The following is a 23,567-nucleotide window of genomic DNA, read 5'->3' on the forward strand; positions in this document are numbered from 1 at the left end:
CTGTAAAACCAGTGCTACGATCAACAACAAAAGGGTTATTGCTTTCATAGTTTGGATGAAAGCAGGGTCTCTTTTTGGAAGCCTGAACCATGCCTTCTTGCTCTTTCTGAATCCCAAACTTATGCCTTAAACTGCTTGTACATTTTCCTTATGTGTATACTTGAACAGAGGAAACAAAACAACACACAAACTGTTCTCAGTATGCCTGTTTTCTTTCATCCACAGAGGTAGCCAGTGGAATCGTAACTGAATTAAATGAGAGTTTGAAGTAGATGCGAAGCAAGACCAAATGCAAACCGCCTCGCTCAAAGCAATAAGCTGTAATGCTTAGCCATTTCCTGGTATACAAACACCGGCAGTCCCCATCTCCTATTTTTAAGGAATATAGTTATAAAAGTACCTTTAATTCCTCTGAATCCAATCTTCCATAGCTGCAGGAAAGAGTCTGCACAGTATTGGGCTGCTTTGCAGGGCAGACGATGAAATACCAGAAATGGCTTGGACAAGCATCAGTACCCGAACTAGCACTAACTGTGCATTCATGTGAGCTGTGCCTACATCCAGCCCCACCACCTACTTCCAGCTGGCTTTATAGTTGCCTGACTACAATATCCTGCAGTGAGAAACGAGCACTAAACAGCATCAGCTTCTCTAGGGGTGCTTTATCCCTGTAACTCAGGTGAGGACTCCTGCCACACAGGAGGGGTTGTTGACACAATTGCTAGTGGAATGTATATAAGGTTGGGAGGGCCTGTGTTGCACCTGAAAGCTATAAAGCTATGCTTTGTGTACAAAGTTTTAATTCAAAGGCATACATTCAGAACTCTTCTGTAAAAATATGTGACTCAAAACATATTGTCACAGCTGTAACTTCTGGACTATGAGCAGTACAATGTTGCTTAAATGAAACACACTCAAATACAGCTTCATTGGGATTTTTTAGTACCTTCTTTAAAAAGCAAACCAAACTTTGTAGTAAGTGTCTAAAAGTCCTTTCTCCCCCCAGGAGCTGCAGTGAAGGCAATGACACTGCATCATAATTGCAATGAACAGAATCACAAAATCGTTGAGATTGGAAGGGATCACTGGAGGTCATCAAGGGATTGTCTGAAAATGAGGACATTTTCCCTCATGTAGAAATTTCCCTCCTTTTCTTCCACCAGGGAGTTTCTGGGTCAAGGGCCAAAAACATGCAGTGCCAGTATCAAGTACAAACAAGAAAAAAACCCAATGTGTAGTAAGAACTGATTTTTTTCAACTTGCAAGCTGTTAGAGAGCTATTGCTTATTCAGTATGATTTTCAGTTCCCACAACATCTACAAGCCAAGCACCAGAAGTACCGGTGTATAGTTTTAAGTAATGAGAGGTAGTGAGTCACAGCCAGTAGATGACCAGCTTCACCTACCAAGCAGAAAGTAATGAATCTATTTCTTTCCCCTCTTCATCATCTATCCTATATTCCTCAACTAGTAGAAGTGGCTCATATTAAAGCAGACAAAAGTTAATTAAATGAAAAATAAAAAGCAAGTATTTCTTAGCATTCCCTGGCAGATAACTAGTCTCCTTCCAACAGCAGGAGATCAGATATGGTATTTAGATGAAACAGATTTGTCATTCAGGCCGTCAATGAGCTTTTTTGTATGTCACTTCCAAGCTGTGACTAATCAAAGGTTTATCAATCTATTCATTATGGCAGCTTATGAGTCACTTATCTGCACTAATGTCTCACTTCCTGTACTGATGCGTACTTTACTGAAGTCCCTGGTTGGAGTCATCTTCCCACCTCAAACCTCTTCTCAAACAAAAAGTTAAAGGAATTTTTGAACAAAGAATAAAACCATGTTCCACTGAGTAAAGTCTAAAACTACCCCATAGTAGCCCACAAAAGTGTATTATGACCAGGGTCCAGGTACAATGTTTAAACAAACCTCAGAGTTGCTCACAGAGAATGCTGACAGACTCTTACCGAGTTATTTTTTTTAAAGTGTCTACACTTGCCACGTCCCTTTTCTAACTAGAGCCCTAACAGCCTCTTCTCTGCGTTCCTCCATGATAGTTTATAGTTCACATCCATGTTACAGCTAACATTTCTATAAAGTAGTATTTGTAACATCCTTTTATCTCATTCCTGTCCAGCCACTGTTCACCTGTTACTTGCTCAAGCTTTAAATCTAGATACAATTTTTTCTGCTTCCTTTGTCTTCAGTTGCAAAGGGAAGGGAGTTTGTTTTTATTTATGAAAAAAGGACTATACCTCATCTGCCCTTTGAAGAGGAGCCAATAGATAGTTTATGATGCTAAGTTGTAAAAACCATTCCCAAAAGAGTATAATTAAAAGAAAGACACCTACCTCATCACCATTAATTATCTTGCCTACAGAGAATTTCTATCAATGGTAGTTTCCATCAATGAGCTCAGTACAGTTCCTTAATTGGTTGCACTGGCTGTTCAGATATACAAAATAACTCAGGAAACAGTCACCTCAGAATGCCTCCTCAACAAATGTTTCTACGTCCAGAGACGACTGGCCCACTGTTCCCAGAGAAGCATGAAACCCCCCGCCGTGTTAGCTTTTAGCAAAGCTAAAAAGGACAGCTTGATGACCTTGTCGACTTAGTATTTTTAGTCTGACAACATAGAAATTTACAAGGAGTGTGTTTATTAACAACTTTCAGACCATTATAACAAGTATATTAATAAAAATCAGATGTGCTGACACAGAAAATACATTATTCATACAAACAGATTGTGTGTCATTTTACCAGTGCAGAAGGTACAACAGAGATTTTGAGAATTAATACTTCGTCCTGAGGTATTGGCAACCTTTCCTTTTTTTAATATGACTGGTTTTGCTATTGCTAGTCTGCCTTCATACTTCCTGGTGCACTTCAAGTCTACAAAAGAGAGAAAAAAAAGGAGTCAAGTAATGCCTAGCACTAGTCCTGTTACTGCATTTAATGTCGTAAGAGTAAACTGGGAAAATAATTAAGGTTCTTTTGTGTCTCAAATCCACAACCCTCTCACAGGGAATAACTGCCCCCCCACACCCCCAGTATCTGCGCTCAGCAAAACATTGCTGAAGAATTCAATAACAGATCCAAACAATGAAAAAAATCAAGTACAACTGTCCCTTGCTGTCACACTGAACTGAAGCAGTGCTCTGTCACCCAACTGCCTACAGCAGAACGCCCACAAGATTGTGTGGGAATTCACTGGAGTCTGGTACGTCTTGAGAGCAGATCAAGAAAAGTCATCAACATCTGTTACACTCCTGTAAGAAGTAGCTTGGAGGACACAAGACACTAGTAGTTGTGTCCAGCAGGAGTAGGTGCCAGAGTAGCTGTTTCTGCAGAATCTTTCTCCGGCAGCACTGGCTTGTCTCCCCTTATACTGGGGGAAAAATCAGACCAGATTTTGGACTTGCTGGGGCAGTTCTCAGGTTGGGCAATTTGCAATATTTTTTCAGATGTCAGTTTGTGAGTGTTTACTCTCAGGATTTTCCCAAGCCTGGGTGTGGGGGAACACTCCCTTCTGGCACCTCAGCTTTTTTACCCCAACATAAAACTGAGTAAATAAATACATACACTGACAGAAAAAAAAAAAAAAAAAAAGAAAAAAAAAGAATGAAAAAGGGTGGGGGTGGAGAGACCTCTAAGCTCTGATCTTACAGCTCTGGAACTTTAGCAGTTCCAGCATGAAATCAAGCAGCCTACCACTCTTCTGACTTTGCTACAGCAGACATGTGAAGGCCTATCTGAACAGATCTCCCACACCCTTGCCATTGTCCAGTCTTTCTCTTCCTCTGCTGGGTACACTGGGGAATGGGAAGAAGGATGAGAACAAGTATTTGATCCATCCATTTTGCTGCAGCAGAGGGTATCCTGAGGAGGGAAACCAACAGAAGGAAAACCAGGATACCGGGTATAGCATGTTGGTCGCTGTAAGACATCAGGAGATACATGAGAGTCTACATCCATTCTTGGGACATAAAGGCAAACACAGTAACTGGCAGATAAATACATATTCCAAACTCCAGTCTCACCATAGGTTGGAGTTCTGTCCCATCTTCATTGTCCTGGAAAGGTCTTGTGCTTCTGTGCTTTTGCCCTTCTGTTAACTTGTTACTCTGACTCACGAATGTCTACAAGCAAAAACCAGGGTGAGATCATTTGGGAATGCAAACCATTATGTAAATAAAAATACCTGGTAAAATTAATTAATTAGCCCAGGGCTAAGAAACTGTAGCTGGTTCCTAGCTGGATGACACTGAGTGATACCGGGAGGGACTCTGCAGAGGCAGTAAGGGTGATGAATGCCACTTTAGAAGGAAGAATCAAGAGTTGCATCTCCTACTACAGGAATGAGGACTGGCTGTCTGAAATCCCTCCCTCGGCTCTCCGCACACTGCCACATATTATCCTGAGGGTCACAGAGCCTCCCTTCCACCCCCAGATGTTTGTAACCTGACTGTAACACAGACGTCCCAAGTCAAATGCCTTCACGTGTTGGTAAACTCCCAAGTTCTTGGCTACGTGAGTAAACTTACTCTTGATTATGCAACGAGGAGGAGTTTGGATGTGTGGCCCTCAGTTTTTCCATACAAGGTTATACAGCCTGCCCTCGTTGGAAGACTCCTTACCCCCATGGGAAGTCCCCTCTTCACCCAAGGCCCTAGGGCATGGCTAATTATAAGGAATTAAGCCCAGAGTTGAAGAGAAACTACGACAAAGTCTGGAAGTGGAGAAAGGAAAGCCTCAGTTTGTTTCATGACAGAGAATTGGCTTAAGAGGTACTTTAGCATTTGGCAAAGCAGAGGGAGAAGAACAGAGGTCAAGGCTTCAGAGTTTTCCATTCAGTAACATATTCCTATTCGGCACATGTGTTTAAGTACTGTTCTGAATCAAGGCCAAAGAATATCTATCTGCTTTCTTCTGTACAAAGGGTTAAAGCTTATCCTTAGGCTGCCTTTTTGGTTTTTGTTTTCAACAAAATTCTATGAAGATTACAGGAAATCTAACAGCAGTGTTAAAAAAAACCAAAACAGTTCTTCTGACACTGTCCTCAAGAAATCCACCCAGAAGATTTGTATTATATGAGCTATTCTGGCTGCTGAATTTGTTTTTCATGAATTACTAAGATTTTCTTTGTCGCGTGGTTTATGAAGGAAAAGACAGAACTGGCAAAAAGAGCATGAAAGGAAAAAACATCTGCATCTTCAAATATTCTCTTAATATGAAAGGGATGGCATATACACATTCAAATGCTTCAGATACAGCTATTAACTAAAGCTCTCCATCACTATTAGCTACGTAATGATTCTCCATGGAAATGCTTGTAATACAATACAGTAATTATGAGGGTCAAGACATACAACAGTCAGTCCAGAGGCAGAAGCATTTAATCAAGAGACAGAAAACACTATTTTGGCATAAGAATCTGTATACGGATGAAGCAGAGCCACTTGAGTTTCCATGAAGTTTGTTCAAAACTACAGCATCCATAGGATGTGGATGGATACCTGACCTGCTGCTGGCAACAAGAAGCTCCTGGTTGTTTACTTTTGTTCATCACTGTACAGTAAGTCACAGCAAATATAAACATTTAATCTTAGAGCAGCCCATGGATCAGTCTCTGCAGCTAGCTCACCTACTTATTTATATTTTTTAATTACCAATAATACGTTGAACATATCTAATAAGGCCTAAAAGTCAGCCATTAGTTACAGGCCATGGTCTAAAAGACGGCAGCAGATCATAGCTAGCAGACAGGAGCCAGAGGGACCCATTTACTTCAGTTTATAAATTCATATATGATTTGTATCCCCGAGCCTACCCTGTTCTAAGGTGTTGGAAAGGAAATAGTATGGGATGTGGGTTCAAATTACTAGGTCTTGGGGAAAGAAAAAGCCCCCAAAAGCTTAGAATGGCTCAAATATTTTTGCTGTTATCACTGAGGTTTACCAACAGTTCCTGATCCACGAAGTATGGCTTCTCTTCAGATCCATCATTTGTTTCCATATCAATAGCAAAGCAAAGGAACATGGCATCTGCTGTCACTTCAAACACAGACAGAAAGCAGTGGGACATCAGGTAGGCAAAAAATCCAACCAGCAGAAGAGGAACTACCCAAGCTTGCAACTCTCGATGGTAGTTAAATGCCATCAATCCTCCAAAAACAGTAAAACAGACAACAAATACCTATAAAGGGTAGTGAGATGGAAATGCAGCCTCATTAATCATGTAGAATTGTTTCATAAAAAAAACAACTCCCCAAAACCCTAAGGCCGATATTACAGCCAATATTTTAACAGCACATCTCATCTGGGAGGTAACTATGCAGTTTATGGCATCACGTAGTTGTCACACTTTGTGTTCAATTCAGTGTATAAATTCTGTAGGGCAGAGGGAATCTTGTACTATATGTTTACCAAAGACTGTAAGAGTGGCACCTGGACACCACTGTAATACAACTAAATAACTCTATAACACTATGAAAAGAATTAAATTTCTCAAACATTATCTTCTCTCCCAAACTCACTGTACAGCATTAACAACACTGAGTTTAACAAAGACAAACCTTATTTACTTCAGGTATAAGAGAATCAAACCCCGATTTTTCACTTCATTCTTACAGAACAGTAGTTTTTTTATTCTTACCTTTCCTAGAAATAGGATAAAATCTCCGAAACAGCTAATGGATGCAAGTTTAGCAGAATTCTTCGCCAAAATAAAGACAGCATCCTTTGCTGATGTACAAAAATTTGTCCCATTTATGGCTGTAGTTGTGTATGCATGCTGAAATGGGAGAAGATAATAATGTGGTGAGAAAGGAAAGACTCTTATAATCAAGATTTTACTTCAGCAAAATGCAAACCCTTAAACTTTATTTGGAAATACTGACTTTATGGATATAAAGAGTTATTTTGCATAATATGGCAATTTTATTTTAAGTGACTATAATAACTACGCTTCTAACTTCAAATAGTTTTTCTACGTAATTTCCACCATTAGGAAATGCTAGAATACTGACTAAATAAATTTCTGAACCCACTTTTATCCAATTTATTTTAAAACAAGTTCTCTCCCCTAATTGTTAAGTGGAACAATCAAATTATGTAGTTATCAAGTAATTTAAAAGTTGATGATTAAAAAGCTTTTATACATGGCCCTTTCAAACTATTCATATGCTACTGAAATTTAAGTTTATGACTATGGCCATAAAATAAACTTTTTCATGAAAGAATAAACCAACTGTGAAAATGACTGGAAAAGAAAAGCTAAAGGATCCTGGACTAGATCATAGATCCTGGACTAGTGAGCGTTATGTCACAAAAAAATTCCAGAATTTCAACAGACAGTAGGGGCACTCACAGTTTTCTGAGGTATCGAGAATTTTGCAAGATTTCTGTTTGTGGCAACTTGCTGAAACAGGTGGGGAGGACAGAGTATTTACCTTCATGGACTGGATTATTTTAGCACTTGTTGTAGATAACTTGACATATATGTCCCATGTATGGAACTCCTCAACAAGGTTCTGAAACTGTGTCCAAAATATCAGCTAAGAAAAACAGCACTCAAGATACCTGAAATGTATGCTGAACTTTACCAGCAAGTCTTATTAGTAGTAAGATTATATTGAAGCATACTATAATAATGTAACACATATTGTATATAATGTTATATAAAATATTATATTAATGGTATAAAATATTAGAACGTGGATTATGCCACAAAACATTAGTTACATCTGGTACAGTTAGTAAAAACCACAGTGTGCAAGGGATTACTGTTCTGAAGGAATTTATACATCCTAACATGTACTTGGTTCTTAGATTACTTTTTTCTTCACCTGGAAGTGAAAAAAATCCTCCTGAGCAAACCTCATTTGCTGAATTATACTGGCCTAATGCAAAACACTTCCTGTTCAAAAACCTGTTTATTCTCACTTACAAATCAAAATATAAAATAGCTTCAGATATCTGAAGGCAGAGAAAATTTATTTCTGCAGAGTCCCGTTTTACCCCATAGGAATTCCCGTAACATACCATAATGCAGCATAGCTATATTAACATTATCTTAAAATATTACAAAGAAAGAAAGATATTAAATGCAAAGATCCTACATCTCTTTACTGTGAATATTATTCATTTTATATATGACAAAGGATTTTTTTTTTCTCTGATAGTAGGTAAAAAAAAAAAAAGAGTAGAAATAAACAGTGACATCCTGTAAATATTGTACTTATATAGTAGCAAATACATCCATAGATGGAAAAAGTATAAATAAAGACCATGGATTTATTGCCTACTCTAAGAGAAATCAAAGACTCCACTGAACTCCACAGAAACATGTAGAGCGTCTGCATAAAAATCTGTTTAAACAAGCAAGTTCGCTTCATTCCTAAATAGGAAAAAATGCTTTCTGTGCTAACTTTCATTTGTTCTGATGCTGTTCCTTTCCCGGAGAGTGCTGGAATAGGACCAGCAGAGAGGTGGACCTATTGGCTCGGTCAGGCATTGACTACAATACCTTTGCCACCTTGGTTGCCTACACCCCAGAAAGAGAAGTATCTTTGTCCCACTTGCATCCCTCAACCCCAGAGGTTTGAAGCCCAACGGCCGGCAAGCTCGCCCACAGCTGCATCGGCCCAGGATGTGGCAGCAGGAGAGCTGGCAGTTCGGTGAGGCCAGCGCCAGTCTTCCTGGGCTACCACCTTCCCAGGACATGGGTGCAGGGTGAATGGCTTCAAGTCAAGCTCTCTCTCTGTCTGCCATCTGTAGCTGTCGCTGTGTTTTTCAAACACGGATAGACCTATCTTTATAACATGCTGTGAGTTAAGTCTGTTCATCATTCCCATTAATAGACAGGAAATTGAGACACAAAGTATAAAAGGTTCTAAGTTTGTTTCTGTCCCTCAAGAACTAAATTCACTGAGTAGATCCCAATCTGGTGAGGTCAGTATAAATTTTGCCAATAAATTAAACAGAGATTCTGTGTTCATTATAAATAGCAAAAAATGTCCTGTTTTAAAAATTAAAAAGAATGTTGAAAGTGCATGTGCACTTGTACAAACATTGCTTCAAAACTTAAAATAAATAACCATTTGTTTGCACTCCTGAATTAGCCACTTTGGTATCCGAGGAATGTGCAACGAAAAGAATTTCTGATATTTATTAACTAGAAAAGTTATCTTGGAAAGACTGAAAATAATACTGAATAATACTGAATACTACCTGCATAGGGATTTGTCATGTTACAAACCAGTTGATAAAAAACGTCATTTAAAACAATTACAACTTCAACGAATCATGTAAGTATCAACTAGTCATAACATCCAAGCAAGAAAGGCAGCCAACATCACAGAAGGAATAAGAAAGACATAGAAATGAACAAACTGCTGAAGGCTACAAAACTAATCATTGACATAGGTGAAGCAAGAATATTACTAGTACAAGCTGAAGACTTAGCCAAGTCATCTCTACCTTCTGGTAAAAAATACATTTCTGAGAAAAAGGATAATATTTGGAGGGTTTCTTGTTCTGCCTAGACTGTGGATCCTTACAGTTTCCTCACAATTCTTGTTTCCCATACAGATCCCATAACCTGATCCCATCCAGCCACACAGACTACACAGTCTCACTAACAAAATACATGTCTAACATTTAAGCAAATGTATGTTTCCATGAAGCTCAGAGTTGCACAGAAATGAGCACAAATGATTTCTCATCCTTACCCACCACATAACACCTAACACACACAGGCTATGACCAATATTGCAAATAATTTCGAACTTTGGACTAAGAAGCTTAGATATCCCATTAACTTTCTAGTTGCAGGGCACGTGCAACAACCCAGTCCCTTTCAAAGTAAAGATAGTTGCAAAAGCTAAGATGGTTGGCCATGGTCTAGAGCCCGATAGCATTTAGAAACAGGCTATTTAAACGTGCTTTTTACAGAACGTATTCTCTTTTCCCATGCAGAAAAGCTTTAGCGGACTTGAAAATGTTTGAGAGAAGGGCAGCAGGAATGATTCAAAAGGTATGGAATGTCTTCTGCTTGGGGAACAATTATGTGCACCAGGCTCTTTTGCCTGGAAAAGAGATGACTGAAGGAGGATGTACTAAGAGGGCTACAAAATGATGAGAAACGCGGAGGGGGTAGCTAGGGTTAGATGGCTCACTCTTTCTCCAGAAAAAAGACTAGGCAGGGGGAGGGCCACACAAAGTAGCAGGAGCCAAATTTGAAACCAGATGGTATTTCTCCTCACTGTAAGTCTGTAAACTGTGAACTGTTGAACAAAGGATGCTTTAGCTGCTAAAAGTTCACATGAGCTCAAGGGAGACTGGGACAGTTCAGGGAAAAGGAATCCGCCGGGATTTGTTAAACACACAGAAAACACACTCAGCTCAAGAAGTCTTGAGGCTGAAAACAGATTCAGAAACAGCACGGGAACAGGGAACTGTAGACTCGTTCTACCTTAGCATTCACTCACAGCCACTGGAGACGGGATACTGAGCTAGACAGAGACTCAGTCTGGCCCAGTGTAGCTATTATGGTTTTTATCTTTGCTTAATGAATTGATGTTTTACAATGGCAGTCTCTGCTACGGCGACAAGCAAGTAATAATGGCATCGATAGTATACCATTGATCAGAAAGCGTGGGAGATAGTGGGTCAGGAACAGTCTTTATCCTTGCACCAGCAAGTTGGTACTGTATCACCACCTTTGTGAAGAACACAAGCCTCCTCTGGCTTGGAGTCTGGGAACTAGACACTAGTTTCTCAGTGTCAGGATGAATAAATAAGGAATGTGAATGTTTACATATTTCCAAATACCACAGTATGCAAAAAAAAACTATTTAAAGAATACATCTTTCTGTGCCTCACAACACAGAATGTCAAGGGTCTTGGAAAAATTGACCTGCTAGTTTCATGAGAAAGGCGCTGTGGCTCAGATCCAGGCCATAAGTTCCCCAATTGTTGAGAATAATTGCTACTTTGTGTAACAGCTGAATTCAGTCCTCATTCTAGGACTTGCTTTAATAAAAACGTGCTTGGGGAAGAGAGGATTGCCATAGCAACAGAATCTTCTTAAAAAAGAAGCAGGAGACATGCTGGTCGCACATCCCACTTCAGCTTTTTCTGCTCTGCTGGTATTTTCAGCCTGATGTGGTCTTGTTGCTGCCAGCTCTCGTGGGGGCTGCCCAGGTCAGCTTCACCCAACGCTGCGCAGCTCGGGCTGGGCTTGTAAGTGTCCCCACTTGCAAGCATCACAGCTGCCAGAGGAATCCCCTCAGAAAACAAAATCCAGTGGTAGCAAGAGGCAATGACATTTCCGTGGCTGCCGTACAGCAGTGAGTGACCCGGTGAGAGAGCTGTTTCACGTCTCTCAGATAGTGGTGGGAAATGAGAGCAACGTGGGCCTGTGAGGCCCCACTGAAGAGATGAGGACATGCAAGGCTGGAAGGGGCTTTCAGGCACTCCAGTCTCTGGCTATTTCAGATTAGCACATTATGCGATTTCTTCTCTTAAGTGGAAAGCTCCCTCTTTAAACTACTTAGGGCTTTTCCCTCTCCCAGTTCTTACATTTGGAGCTATTCCAGACAGTTGTCCCTCTGGTCCTTAGGAACCTTCTTCCAACCTCCCGACAACATTTACCCATGAACAGTTTATATCTACTCATTCTTCTGTTGATCTTGCCTTGGCTCTCATCCCTCCCTGCTGTTTCTCTTCTTGATATACTCACAGCCGGCTAACAGGCTTGCTCTTTCCCTTCATTTGTTAAAGTAGACACACCAGGATATTCCTGTCCCTGTGAGATAAGCCCGATCACCTAACCAGCAACTTGTACAATGGCATTTATCCCCTTCTTTCTGGTGCAAGTATTTAATCTCATACCTTCCAGGACTGAATCTGCACTTTCTGCAGCCTTGTTAACTAAAGGTTTTTGTCCTCTGGTTGGCAAGGACATGGAGAATATTCTCCTCCCCCACTTCCAACCAGTAAGCACACAGCTAATACAGAAATGGTTATTTTTCTTAGGCTAATTACCATCTGTAAGAGACCCTTCAGTAGCCTCCCAAATTTTCCCAAGCAGTCCAAGAAGCACAACATTCCTTTATTTCTGTTCCACCTTGTATCTTCAGTCTGGACTTACTGGAGAAAATCTTGTCCTTCAACTGTCCTTGCTTCCTACTCTGTGTGTCATCTACTCTCTCCATGGCTGTCATCCAGCGGGTAGGACCAACACAACTCTCTCCTCAGAGGGTAGTTGGGTGTCCTTTTCTGCAGCATCACACTGCTACACCTGGGTTCCACTTCAATCACAGGACTGGACCACATTCTGCTTTAAGTGCCCATTGCATCGTGATTACATCATTACTGGAGTTGCTCACAGGGGCTTCTGCAGTTAGGGCAACAATGTTCTCACTTGGGATTTCTGAAAGAAAACCAAACTGAACATTTCCAGAGAGTTGTTTGTAAATTGCTCTGCTTAAAAGCACTGAATTATTGGTCGCTTGCTTCATTGCCTTTTATTTTCTCTCTCTTTTAATTTTTTTCCTTTTTAAATGGGATAAGTGAAAGAAGAAAGGTATCAAACCCAGAACTAATCGCTCTTACTCATCTCTATCCCCTACATGGTTCACCCTACAGAGCAAGTAAAGACCAAAGGAATTTTATTTTCTGTTATCGCATATATAAAGCCTCTAGAAGGAAAACAAACATATTTAAAATACAATGCCACTGAAGGTTAAAATTTTAGCCTACTGTTTTTTCAAATGATTGAAAATTTAGCTTAACATCTAGAAGAAATTTTGCCAGTAACATTAAAATGCAGTATTGTTTTTGGGAGGAAAAAGAAATACTTGATGGGGTGAGGCACAATGTGTCTGGCAGTGCAGAGGAGAACTGTACTTATATTAGCACGCGTGAATTTTGGTTTTATATAGGTCGCTTCTCCACAAGGCATTTAATCACAACCCCCTGATAGGCTTCCATCCAAAGTTTAAGAGACAACTAACTGCCAGACACATGATGATTAGACAGACTTGCTTCTGGTTTTTCACACTAGACAGTTGCTGGCTTTCAGTGTCAGTGAAGGGTCTCAGTACCAGGAAACACAGGCTAACACACTGACGACTTCAGTTACGGCCACCACAGGGCCCAGAAGGCTACGCTGCAAGTAACTGTGCTGATGAAAATAGAGAAACCACATACTGTTCAGCAACTGCTTCAAAAATCCATGTGCTGCACTTCGGAGCGGTTGCTTGCCAACTGGCTGTGGATGAACCCAAAGCAGACAAGGAGAAGCAAAACTGTCCTGAAATAGCTATATTGCTTTTTTTTTTTAAAAAAAAAAAAAGTCACTGCAATAAGGCTGTAAAGGAAAAAAATAGCGAGTGCTTTGATGTATCAAAAGTTAAGACTGCCACTACAATTTAAGAGAGCAGTAGACAGACAGACCTTGTAGCTCCCAAACCGCATTAAAAAAAACAGTATATTCTTTTTACGGAAGAGAAATTTCAGTCTCCCAGATTTTACTTGAGATGATTGGGTATGTTTATCTGGAACACATTGAAACCATCAGAGCCAGAAGATGAAAAATCTGTGGTAATTCTGACAAGTGTTGGCAAACAGAACTGTCAAGTAAGGATAATGACTTTATATTCACAAAGCACTTTTCATCCAGATAGAACCCAGAGTGCTTTACAATTGTTACTAATGGATTATACACACACATGAATCACTTTGCCCATGACTGAAATGGAACAGCTTAAGGAGTGAACTGTTTAACAGCACATAGCAACACTACACCACAGTTTAGCACAGGATCCAGTTGCAAAACCAAGAGAAATTTAGGAAGGCAGAATGTAATTATCCACATTGCAATCTGCACAGGATGCTGGATTTACATTACCCCTCCTCCAACAACCGCCACTGGAAATAAGGCAACTGTCAGCATCTAGCACAGCATTCTGTTCACGAGGGGAGGGCGACAGGGTACCTTCCTCACCCTGTTTCATTTAAGTTCCAGGAGAGTGCAACAAAACTTAGCCGAGCCTGCAGAGAATGCCTGACTTCAGGGATGCATGCAACTATCAAAGTCACTGTCAAATCCCACCTGAAAGATGGCACCTCAGCCTGAAAAGTACTCTTTGACAATATAACAGGGCACTTGGTTGATACCGTATGGGAAGAAAGAAGCTTGTGCTCTACCACCAGTGTTACTTCCTACAGCACCTGTTTCTCAATTGAGAGGTCTCCAGAGGGAAAACAAGCGGCTCTGTTTAACCCTGACTAAACTTGTGAATGAAGGATCAGAAAGAATTTAAATCATCTAAGCAATATAGCAACAGGTTGAAGAAAATAGTGCAGAAGTGACGGAAAGGCTGTTTTGGTTTGGTTTTTTTTTTTTTTACAGTTTCAGGTAATTATATACTTATTACTATAGTGAAAGTAATGCTGGAATAAAAGGCAAAAATAAAATAAGGAAATGAGCTTTGGGTCGACTTTTATAACAGTTGTTCCACATTTCAGTAATTTCAACTCAAAAATCAAAATCTGAACTAAAAAATACTTGCAAAATCTTAGAAACATAGGTACAAGCAATTTTTTAACCCCTCCCAAGTCCTAGACTCAAGTTCACGTTCAACACCTATGTGAAATTTCAAGGCTGTACCCAGCAGCTTTCACTGATTGTATAAAGAGCTCTTAAGTGCTCAGTACCTCTGTTAATCAAGACAGATGTCTTGATTAACAGAGGTACTGTCTTCTTACCTTCAGAAAGCTGCTTAAAACTGCATATGTGTCTTTTCTTCCCTGTTTTTTCCTTTGTTTCATTTGGCTGCAGATTTTACAAAACTGAAGAATCAGGCTTGAATAAAATTTTAATAGCAAAAAAAGAAAAAACTAATTAGATACATTAATTACTTTATGAAATGCATATAATCTGAGACCAATATTACTCCTTCACACATAAAATTTCTATTAAAATCTTACAGCCTGTTCTTGTTTTTCTTCTCCTCTAATCCTTGCCCAAATTGCCCTGGATTTGGAGCTCGTGGAACACCATGATCTTTGCCAAAAAGATGTTCAAACAAACAATATCTAACAGCAAACACAGTACTGGGATCATTAGGTTAAAAACCACAACTCATATTAAAATAGAAATTTGCCTACAATAGGTTAGGAAACAGGAAATCTAAAAGATTTTTAGGGAACAAAAGCAACCATACAGCCTTCTGAAACAAAAGGAAGAACATTACAGTAATTAATTCTTCTTTTAACAATTACATAGCATACAACAGCTGGAGAAAGTAAACACTAGGATGCTGGATATCTCTTTGAAAGGCAGGAAGCCAAGGGGAAAAGGTGACTACAAATGGAAAGCCTGGAGTCAAAGCTAACTCTGAGATTCCTCACCACGTCAGTGACCATAAGATCTACCTAAAAAATGTAAGTCTGGAAAATTCATCATCTAGAACCAGAGATTTCACTGCACAAACATTTAATCTAGGCTGAACTAAGTGAAAAAATTTCTCTTCTTAGTTATCCAAGATTAAGCTTAATTTATGCACTTACTTTAGAGAAGAAGTCAGACCCTTCACCAGAACTCTCTTGTTTACTTCACTACTGCCCTCAGCAATGAGAACAAAGAAAGCAACACACAGAGTTAGGAATCAGCATGAACATCTGATTCCCTTTCACATTAAGAATACCACATCCACCATAGATAACAAAAGGGGACTGACAAAGAGAAAAATTAACTATTTACAATGATGTATATAGAGCTGGCAAGCATTTGGAGAAAAGGATGAGGACAGAAAAAGGAGTCAAGTATCTGAAAAACTGCTGTATGTCAGAAATCATCCATTTCCAATAACAACACTTTTGAAGCAAAACTGCTAACAAAACAAAGATGTCTTTCAAAGCAAGAGAATATTATATCATCTGGCATTTTCATCATGGATCATATTCCCAGATATATTGATAATGGAAATCAGCCAGGAGTTCAAGTTTCTCTATTCAGGACTTTCAGGTGGAAAATACTGTATCTAGTTTAATGACACATCTCCAGGTGGGTTTCTTACTTCTTCATTGCTTCCTTCCACCTGGACCTTCTGTATTTCAGTAGTCTGTCCAACACAACTCAACAAAATGTTTAGTCTTACCTTCAGAAATAGCAAGTGGCCCTCTGAGAAGGCTATTTCATGCTGCATTAACAAGTTCTCTAAAATCTTGCACCTTGCATGTTTGTAAATTCCCTGTTTCTTTCCAACAAGTTCCATCTACACTTGAAGACTATTTTGTTTGTTTAGTTTAGGTGGCCAGCAGGAAAATTTGGCTTGCCCACACTGGACACTGCTTTAGTCGTGCTAAATCGAGCTAGCATACACGCGCGGTTTCGAGACGAGGTATGCAGATGGTTGAGTGACAGAGAAATGATAGAGTGTACCTGATTAAAGTATCTTAAGCAACTTTCCTGGCACCCAAACCAGCAGAAACAGCACTTGAACAGGCACTTTGCACATGCACTCTCCTGCAATAAAATAAAACATTTGGTTACTGGACACTGAATTAGACCCAAACAAAACTGCCATGTTAGAAAAACTTGCTCTACTGGTGACTGACTCTTCTAATAAAGCGTTCACTTAGGCAGAAGATATTTCCTTTTGGATTATAGGAACTGTTTTTAATTCAGAACCTTTAGTATTAATGACTGATGAGCTGAGCATATTTTTTTCTTCCTGTGGATGGAAGATTCTTCTATGGGAAAAAATAAGTTCTGCGAACAGCTTTGTGAGCTAACAGCTGCTTGGAGAAAAAAACAGGCCGGCAAGTCAGTAACCCTTACAGTACTTTGCAGTGATCAGGGGGTACACTGAAAGATTTTTAACTTTTTTGTTTATGAAATGACTGGTACCCTAATGAACAAAAATAAAAGAATGGGCAGAAGGACTTATGCGCATGTGTGTGTGTACTGACTCAGACCATACCTTCCTTTCTCAGGACAGGAGGAAAAAGCATGTATTAGAACAGAACATTGATGTATATTAATTTCATACCTAAAACAGAGCAGAAAAGCTCAGAATTTGGTGTCCCCCACTTCACCCCCATCACATCACAAGCTCAGAACTGTTCATCATATAAAGATTTTACCAAGCAAGACAAGAAAAAGACAACTTGGTAGCCATGGTAGCCTTTCAGATTTAACTGGCTGTTTTTTCTCAGCAAAAGGAAATGCAGTTCAGTGATACTTGAGTCTTTTTAACCTTCTTTTGCCAGAGGTCAGAATGTTTTTGTTTTATTTTGGAAAGCAGAGATCTCTCAGTCACTATATGAAAACCTCAGGTCCCCACAACTACCGTTGTTCATGCAGAAACCATGAACCTTCCAACTTTTTTCCAAAGACGTCCTTGGAAGTATTCTAGGAATAATTGCTTTAAAATGTAAACATGCAAACAAAATGCAGAATCCACACAGCAGAGAAACACTTTAATCTTGCCGTGTATTGCTGGAGAGATGATTTTACTAAAACTTTATTAAACTAAGTATTATTAAATTAAGTATTGTTTATTAAAAACTTAGAGCGAGGGACTTCAACTGCAATCTCCTCTGATTCTACTTGAAGGCTGCTGTGTAGTAAACATCTGTAAATTTACCTGCAAGCTTGTAGTCCCCTAACTTTTCCTCCTGTTCCCAGAAAAGAGCAGCATTTCTTCCAAGGGTGGCAAAGTCTGGGCGAGCTCTACAAGAACACAGCATCACTTCTCCATCATCTAGTACCACTACTTTGGCCCTCTATGGAAAAAGACCCAATGGAAAGGGGCCAAAACCTATCCTTTCTCCCACGGGAAGGAGCAAGGTTACTTTGGAGGGGATCCTTCTGTTGACTGGGGACTCGAGCCGGCCTGAGTACTTTACTCTTTAGGAGCAGTTACAGCTATGAGTCATGTCACATCCTCAGCTGAATGCTTGGCAACTGGACCAAAGGGAGCTTGTAGCGCACTGCTATATACACAAATAATCTTTCTTTGCTAGTTAAATCTTCTACAGCTATTCAGATTACAAAACTGTGTACCCAACAAGTCCACTTACTCCGCTTCCTCTAGAGGCAGAAAATACTCCGTCTTCTTTCTAGCACAACTCATTCCACCCATCATCTTTAAACAAAGACTTTCTTTAGTTGACCCAACTCACTGAGTTTTATAACCAAGGCTTTCATACTAAAGTGCCATAAACCTAGACACTTACACATTTTTCAAGTATCCTATTACAAGGGGCTTTTATTTAAGCACTCACAAACTATATCCCACACACGTCTCATAGGTACCAGGGATGGACAATGTAAATAACCTGTCATAACTATACATAACATGCTTCAAGGCTAAGGTAAACTCTGAAGGAAAAGACCTACATTTAAAATCTTTGCCTAAATCATCCTCTAAAATCAGAGCTGTGCAGTCATGACAGCCCTCTCTCCTTGCCAAAGTGCCAGAACTAACTGCAATGGTATTCTTCCAGCAGAAGATAAGAGATGTGGAGATGCATGAAAGATAGAAAGAAGGCAAGCAAGAAACAATCAAAACAGCCCAACTATATTTTTAATGTATCTTAAAAGAGGTGGTTTGGATCCTACACAAATCTCTGGAATAGTTCTTATTTCATACTTTCTTTCTATAAACTCAAATTACAAGGTAGATAAAATATTTTAATCGTAAATTTTAAAAAATAAAAAGTAAGAACATTATTGTTGCATGTAAAATATCTTATAGAAAATATTTTAAATGGAGCATTCTGCCACATTTTTCCTTTATCCTTCATAAAAGCCTTTATACTATATAAATACTAAATAAAGGTGGGCTTAAATGTTGGTGCTTTCTGCTTTTAAAAATATCTGAGTTGAGAAAAAAGGATGCACAGGGAAAAAGCTTTGTTAATGAAGAAAATGTGATAAAATATAAAATCCACATCATATCATCCATTTTTAAGCAAGAAGTATATTCTTCACATTTTTTTTTATGAATGTCACATTTTAATTACTATTTTTATAGTGTTACAGAAGTATATACCTACCTTTTGTTTTAGTATATTATAAAGGTACAAGAGAACAATCCTTGGTATTCTCAGTATTGTGATTAGAAAAGAGCCTTTTACAGCAGTTCCTAGATGATAGCAAAAAAGAACTGATATGGAAGACAGGACTGGGTGAGGTGGTGGGTTATTTTTATTTCTAGAAAGAAAAACAAACAATTTTAAAATGTTTTAGAAACTTATTTAAGAAGATATACATTGTATCTTTTCAGTATTTGGAAATTTAAAGAATTCATAGATTCATAGATTGGTCCAGGCCGGAATTAAGCTGGTATCTCCGTTCCCACTTAACAACTCCAGTTTTCCTACTGACTTCATCTGAATGTTCACTTTAGTCCAAAGGAAAGCATAAGTGATTCCTTCAAAATTTTTGTTATCTTGGAAAATTAATAGTTTGCATAAAAAACTAAAAAAAATAGAAAGACCATGATAAGAGAATAACTGGCTGGGGCTAAAAAGCTCTACAAATATATTTTTAATAAATTCTCACTTCAGCAAGGATTTAAATCATACACACTATATCAAGATAGGTATCACTGCAGTTCATTCAAAACACTAAATACTTTGCAGCTGAGAAGTTGTATTTAAATATGTGACTATACCACATTATTTTAAATAGGAAATTCCAGCAAAGCAGTTGCTGCATTCATTATTTTTGGTTTTACAAATAGGGGAACAGCTTGGGGGATAGTGGAATTTTATACTGAATGAGGCAGGTTTTGGTTTTTTTTTTAAGTCATCAGGTTTCTGTGTTAGAAACACATGCATCGCAACACAGATGAAATATTCTGTCCATATAGTACCACTGTTTCCTTTTCCCTTGTACACTGCCTTAAATATGACAGTCTCAGTCAGATCTCGGAATATAAAAGATTATGTTTCTGCAAGTTAAATGTTAACCAAGGGTAAAAAATACAGAAAGGACAAAGTTTACTCTTGTGTTAATAATTTACTTGCTACTGAAGAGAAAAATGAAGAAGGGTTTTGATATTTTTAACTGGACTGATTAACGAGCAGAAATGTCAAAATTTGAAGCTTAGATAAATTTCTACACATTTGGATGCTTTTCCACACCTCCTTTTCCTAGTAAAGAAATTCTCACAGGGTCTGACAGATTTCTTGCTTTTCTTCCAGATAAGAAAAAGAACAAAGATTTTTCCTTGTGATTCTGGCTCAGGGTAGAAAACACAGGAGAACGGGTAGCTAAACACAACAACAGGTGATGCTTGTGACTCTACACAAGCTCAAGATTGACTCAATCATCCACCTACACCCAATTACCCCTAATGACGAAGTTTCACCCAGCTTTGTACATTATATGGCTGCAATCTTGAAGTGACTTTAGCACAAGCAGACAGTCAGACACATGCATGAGGTTGTGCAGACAGTTCATACTGGGCACTGAACTCTGTGCAAGCAGACTCCACTGCGTGCACACAAGGGATCAGGGAAGAACTGGAATCTGCCTGACAGAACTGGTTACAAGACTGAGTAGGGCCACAGCTTGCTTGTCCTCTTTGGTATTCCTATCTTATCTTACCACAGGATTGTTTGATTTACATAGAACTCTACTATTCCAAAAGCCTGTGAACCTGCACTCAATACCACATCATCTTTTAATAATTTTCTTTCCTCAGTGCTGCCAATTGTCTCCATTTTCTTCTGAGCTCTGTGACACTTGATATCTTTCTTAACACTGAGCTCCTTGAATCAAATGATCACACATACATCTCATCTTTCATTTCAAAACCATTTTTTGTGTGAAGAGAAAAATGTACTCTTTACACACCCAAAAGACGTAGACATTTAAAAAAAAAAAAAAAAAGCGTTTCCTTAAAAGCCTCTCCATCTTTTCAGAACTGTGCTTGTAGTCTTCAGTTCTGCCTCATCTGTTTCAAAGACTGCCTAAAAGAGATTTAATGTAAAATACTTTAAAAGTATTAAGGAATTAATCATATATTCCTCAAGTAAATATGAATCTCAGTTTTTAAACACAATAAATTACAAGATTTGTCATAAAAGTGACATTAGAGAGAACTAACAGAGAACACAGACTGTACTTCCAACTACCCTTTTACCCACTCTCAAAACCACAAGGGATAGGTCTGACTACATACATGCTGATGGCTCTTTTACATGGGTTAGGTCACGTATGTACACAGGGCAAAGGATGCTCATAAATATTGCAGATGTATTTGAAAAGGGAAGAGGAATCCTTTACAAATTTAGTCCTAGTTCATCTCTCAATGACTTTGGTGCAAATCCATAAACCTGGATTCTCGATTTACTGGGAGATGTACGTATTTCACCTCTCACTGAATCTATGGGAAGTTGTGGTGCTGAACACCTTAGAGTCAGGTGGAAAACCCCAATCCTGAAAATGCTTCTATACTTCCTTAATTTCAACCCTGTGCGGTGACATATATACATTGGAGTTACTGAATAAGCTCAAACACGGATAGAACACTGATGCCTGTGACATGGATCAAGCTACCATCCCACAATCCCAGAGAGGGGAAAAGCCTCATCTCACCGAAAACGTAAATATGCATATAACACCTAAGCACACCAAGGTGAAAATAAACCCCGATGTAAAACTGCAATAGTAACAAAGAAGGGTTTTTTTAAAAAAAAAACACCCTTTTTTATGACTTGTGAGCCCTTCTCACAAGTCATAAAAAGTAATCATTAAGCAGAAAAGTTCTTTTATTTTATTAAATTAATAAAATCTTTCATGTATTTATGTTTCATCTGAAATAAAAGAAGGTAAAACCCATTTGTAGTGGTGGTACTACAGGTCAAACACGTCACCTGCAAAGCTAATCCAGCTAAAATGACTCCCTGCCCTCCCCATTTGCAACTCCATCGTGGCTGCTGGCCAGGAGGCACATTGCTGCGTGTGCTGTGGAAGGAGATTTCCGCAGGGAAAGGCCGTGCCATTTCCTCTGAGCACTTACAAGCCAAGAAGAAAGCCTCTCTGTGAGGTATCATAAACAAACTCTTGTGACATGCCTTTATGATGCTGCCCCAGGGAATACATTAAAAACACACAGCAGACAAGCTCAGAATTGCTGGAACAGCTTGAGATAACCCTTGCCCTGGATGGTGCGACTGTTCTTGCAGCTAACCATCCTCTCCCCACTCCTGCACCGCTCTGCGTCTCTGCAGATCTGTGCCGACAGCCTAAAGGCCAGGGAGAGGGATCACCAATGCAGAAAAAGTGCATTTTTCCCCTTCCAAGCACAACTCTCTCAACACAGTACACATCACCTGGCAAGCAAGAGGAGGGCAGCAGAGGTACAAAATGATTGCAATACAATTGGGTGCAGGAACCTTCTGTACTCTGCAGCCAGTTCCTGCAGCAGTAAAAAATAGCTGGAAAGCGGAAGGCCCTAATAGAGCAGTACATGTCATCACAGCGCTTTCTACAGCTGCTTCCCTGCTCTGTGTGAAGAAGATACAGACAGTGTCTTTGCCTCGGAGATTTAGATGGTGTATGGTACCAAAACACACTGCAGGTAAGTCAGTGAAACTGCTTTGCTTTCCAGCGCTTTCTCAAGTAAGCCAATTTAAATGAGCCTTTAGTGCCTCAGCATTCAGCTGCTAAAGCTTAATCAATTGCTAAAGTTTGAGGAACATAAATTTGCTTAGAAGAAAAGAGCAGCCCCTTACCCACTGAAGCACAGCCACGCTAGTTTACATGGGTTTAGAGCTTCAATAGGCAAAAGGAGATGACATAAGAAATGAGAGTTTCTTCTTTTTCAAGTCCTATCATGGCATGTAAAATAGTAGTGTGAGACCGTCTACAGACCTCAACCTTTGAAAAAGCAGCATTTCAGGCTTTGTCTGCTCTTCTACTAGCACCAGTTCAGTGACATGGCTGTTGGCTGTGTAGAGAATCCTAGCAGAGACAGGCTCCTAATACATGTGTTAAACACTGCACTGCCTTGGCTTTTTGGATGGGAAGGCAAAACATCACTGAAAACAACAGTGGGCACTGGCTGCGAGCAGGTCTTCCAGCCTTGCTGCTTTGGCTGGAGCAGGGGGGCCCTGCAAACCGGGTCCCTGCTGCTCTCTCTGCTGGGTGGCGGGGAGCAGAGCGTTTGGAAACCTTTCAGCAGGAAGCCTTTCTATCAGCAACTGGAACATTCATTCTAGAGACCACCAACAGAAACCTGCTACCTAGGTCCTGGAGAAGCCGAATGCCTCCATTCTCAGCTGTCCAAGCCCGATGGTCTCGGGTGGCTGCAGCCAGTGCTCCAGGGTCCCCGGTCCCTCTCCAGCCAGGCTCTCCGACTTACCCTGAGGTCACCTTCCTCAAGGGCTAATTTTCCAACAAATTGGGATTATCACCATGTTCCTCTAATACAAAACAAAGAAATGCCTTAAAATGCCAGAGTTTTTCACAGATAGGGGAACAGAGCAATGACGGTGAGAGAGCTCATAAAATATTAATCAGGAAAAATGTTTTCAG

The 23,567-nt window shown here is 39.5% G+C and overlaps 1 protein-coding gene across 2 annotated transcripts in view; it reads right to left on the bottom strand.

The window, feature by feature from the left end:
- Window positions 1-2,638: 2,638 nt before the first annotated feature.
- Window positions 2,639-23,567, bottom strand: part of SLC44A3 (solute carrier family 44 member 3) — a 40,025-nt gene continuing 19,096 nt past the window's right edge. The window contains exons 11-17 of one of the 2 annotated variants that reach the window (XM_074152709.1): window positions 19,076-19,232; window positions 16,455-16,538; window positions 7,453-7,539; window positions 6,657-6,794; window positions 5,961-6,197; window positions 4,043-4,141; window positions 2,639-2,894 (exon numbers count right to left, since the gene is read on the bottom strand). In XM_074152709.1, coding sequence (XP_074008810.1) covers window positions 2,889-2,894; window positions 4,043-4,141; window positions 5,961-6,197; window positions 6,657-6,794; window positions 7,453-7,539; window positions 16,455-16,538; window positions 19,076-19,232 — 808 coding nt within the window. In that variant the 3' untranslated portion in view covers window positions 2,639-2,888. The remainder of the gene's footprint in view (window positions 2,895-4,042; window positions 4,142-5,960; window positions 6,198-6,656; window positions 6,795-7,452; window positions 7,540-16,454; window positions 16,539-19,075; window positions 19,233-23,567) is intronic. The other variant, XM_074152710.1, reaches the window with a different exon arrangement.

This window comes from Numenius arquata, chromosome 8 (assembly GCF_964106895.1).
Source record: "Numenius arquata chromosome 8, bNumArq3.hap1.1, whole genome shotgun sequence".
Classification (NCBI taxonomy): Eukaryota; Metazoa; Chordata; class Aves; order Charadriiformes; family Scolopacidae; genus Numenius; species Numenius arquata.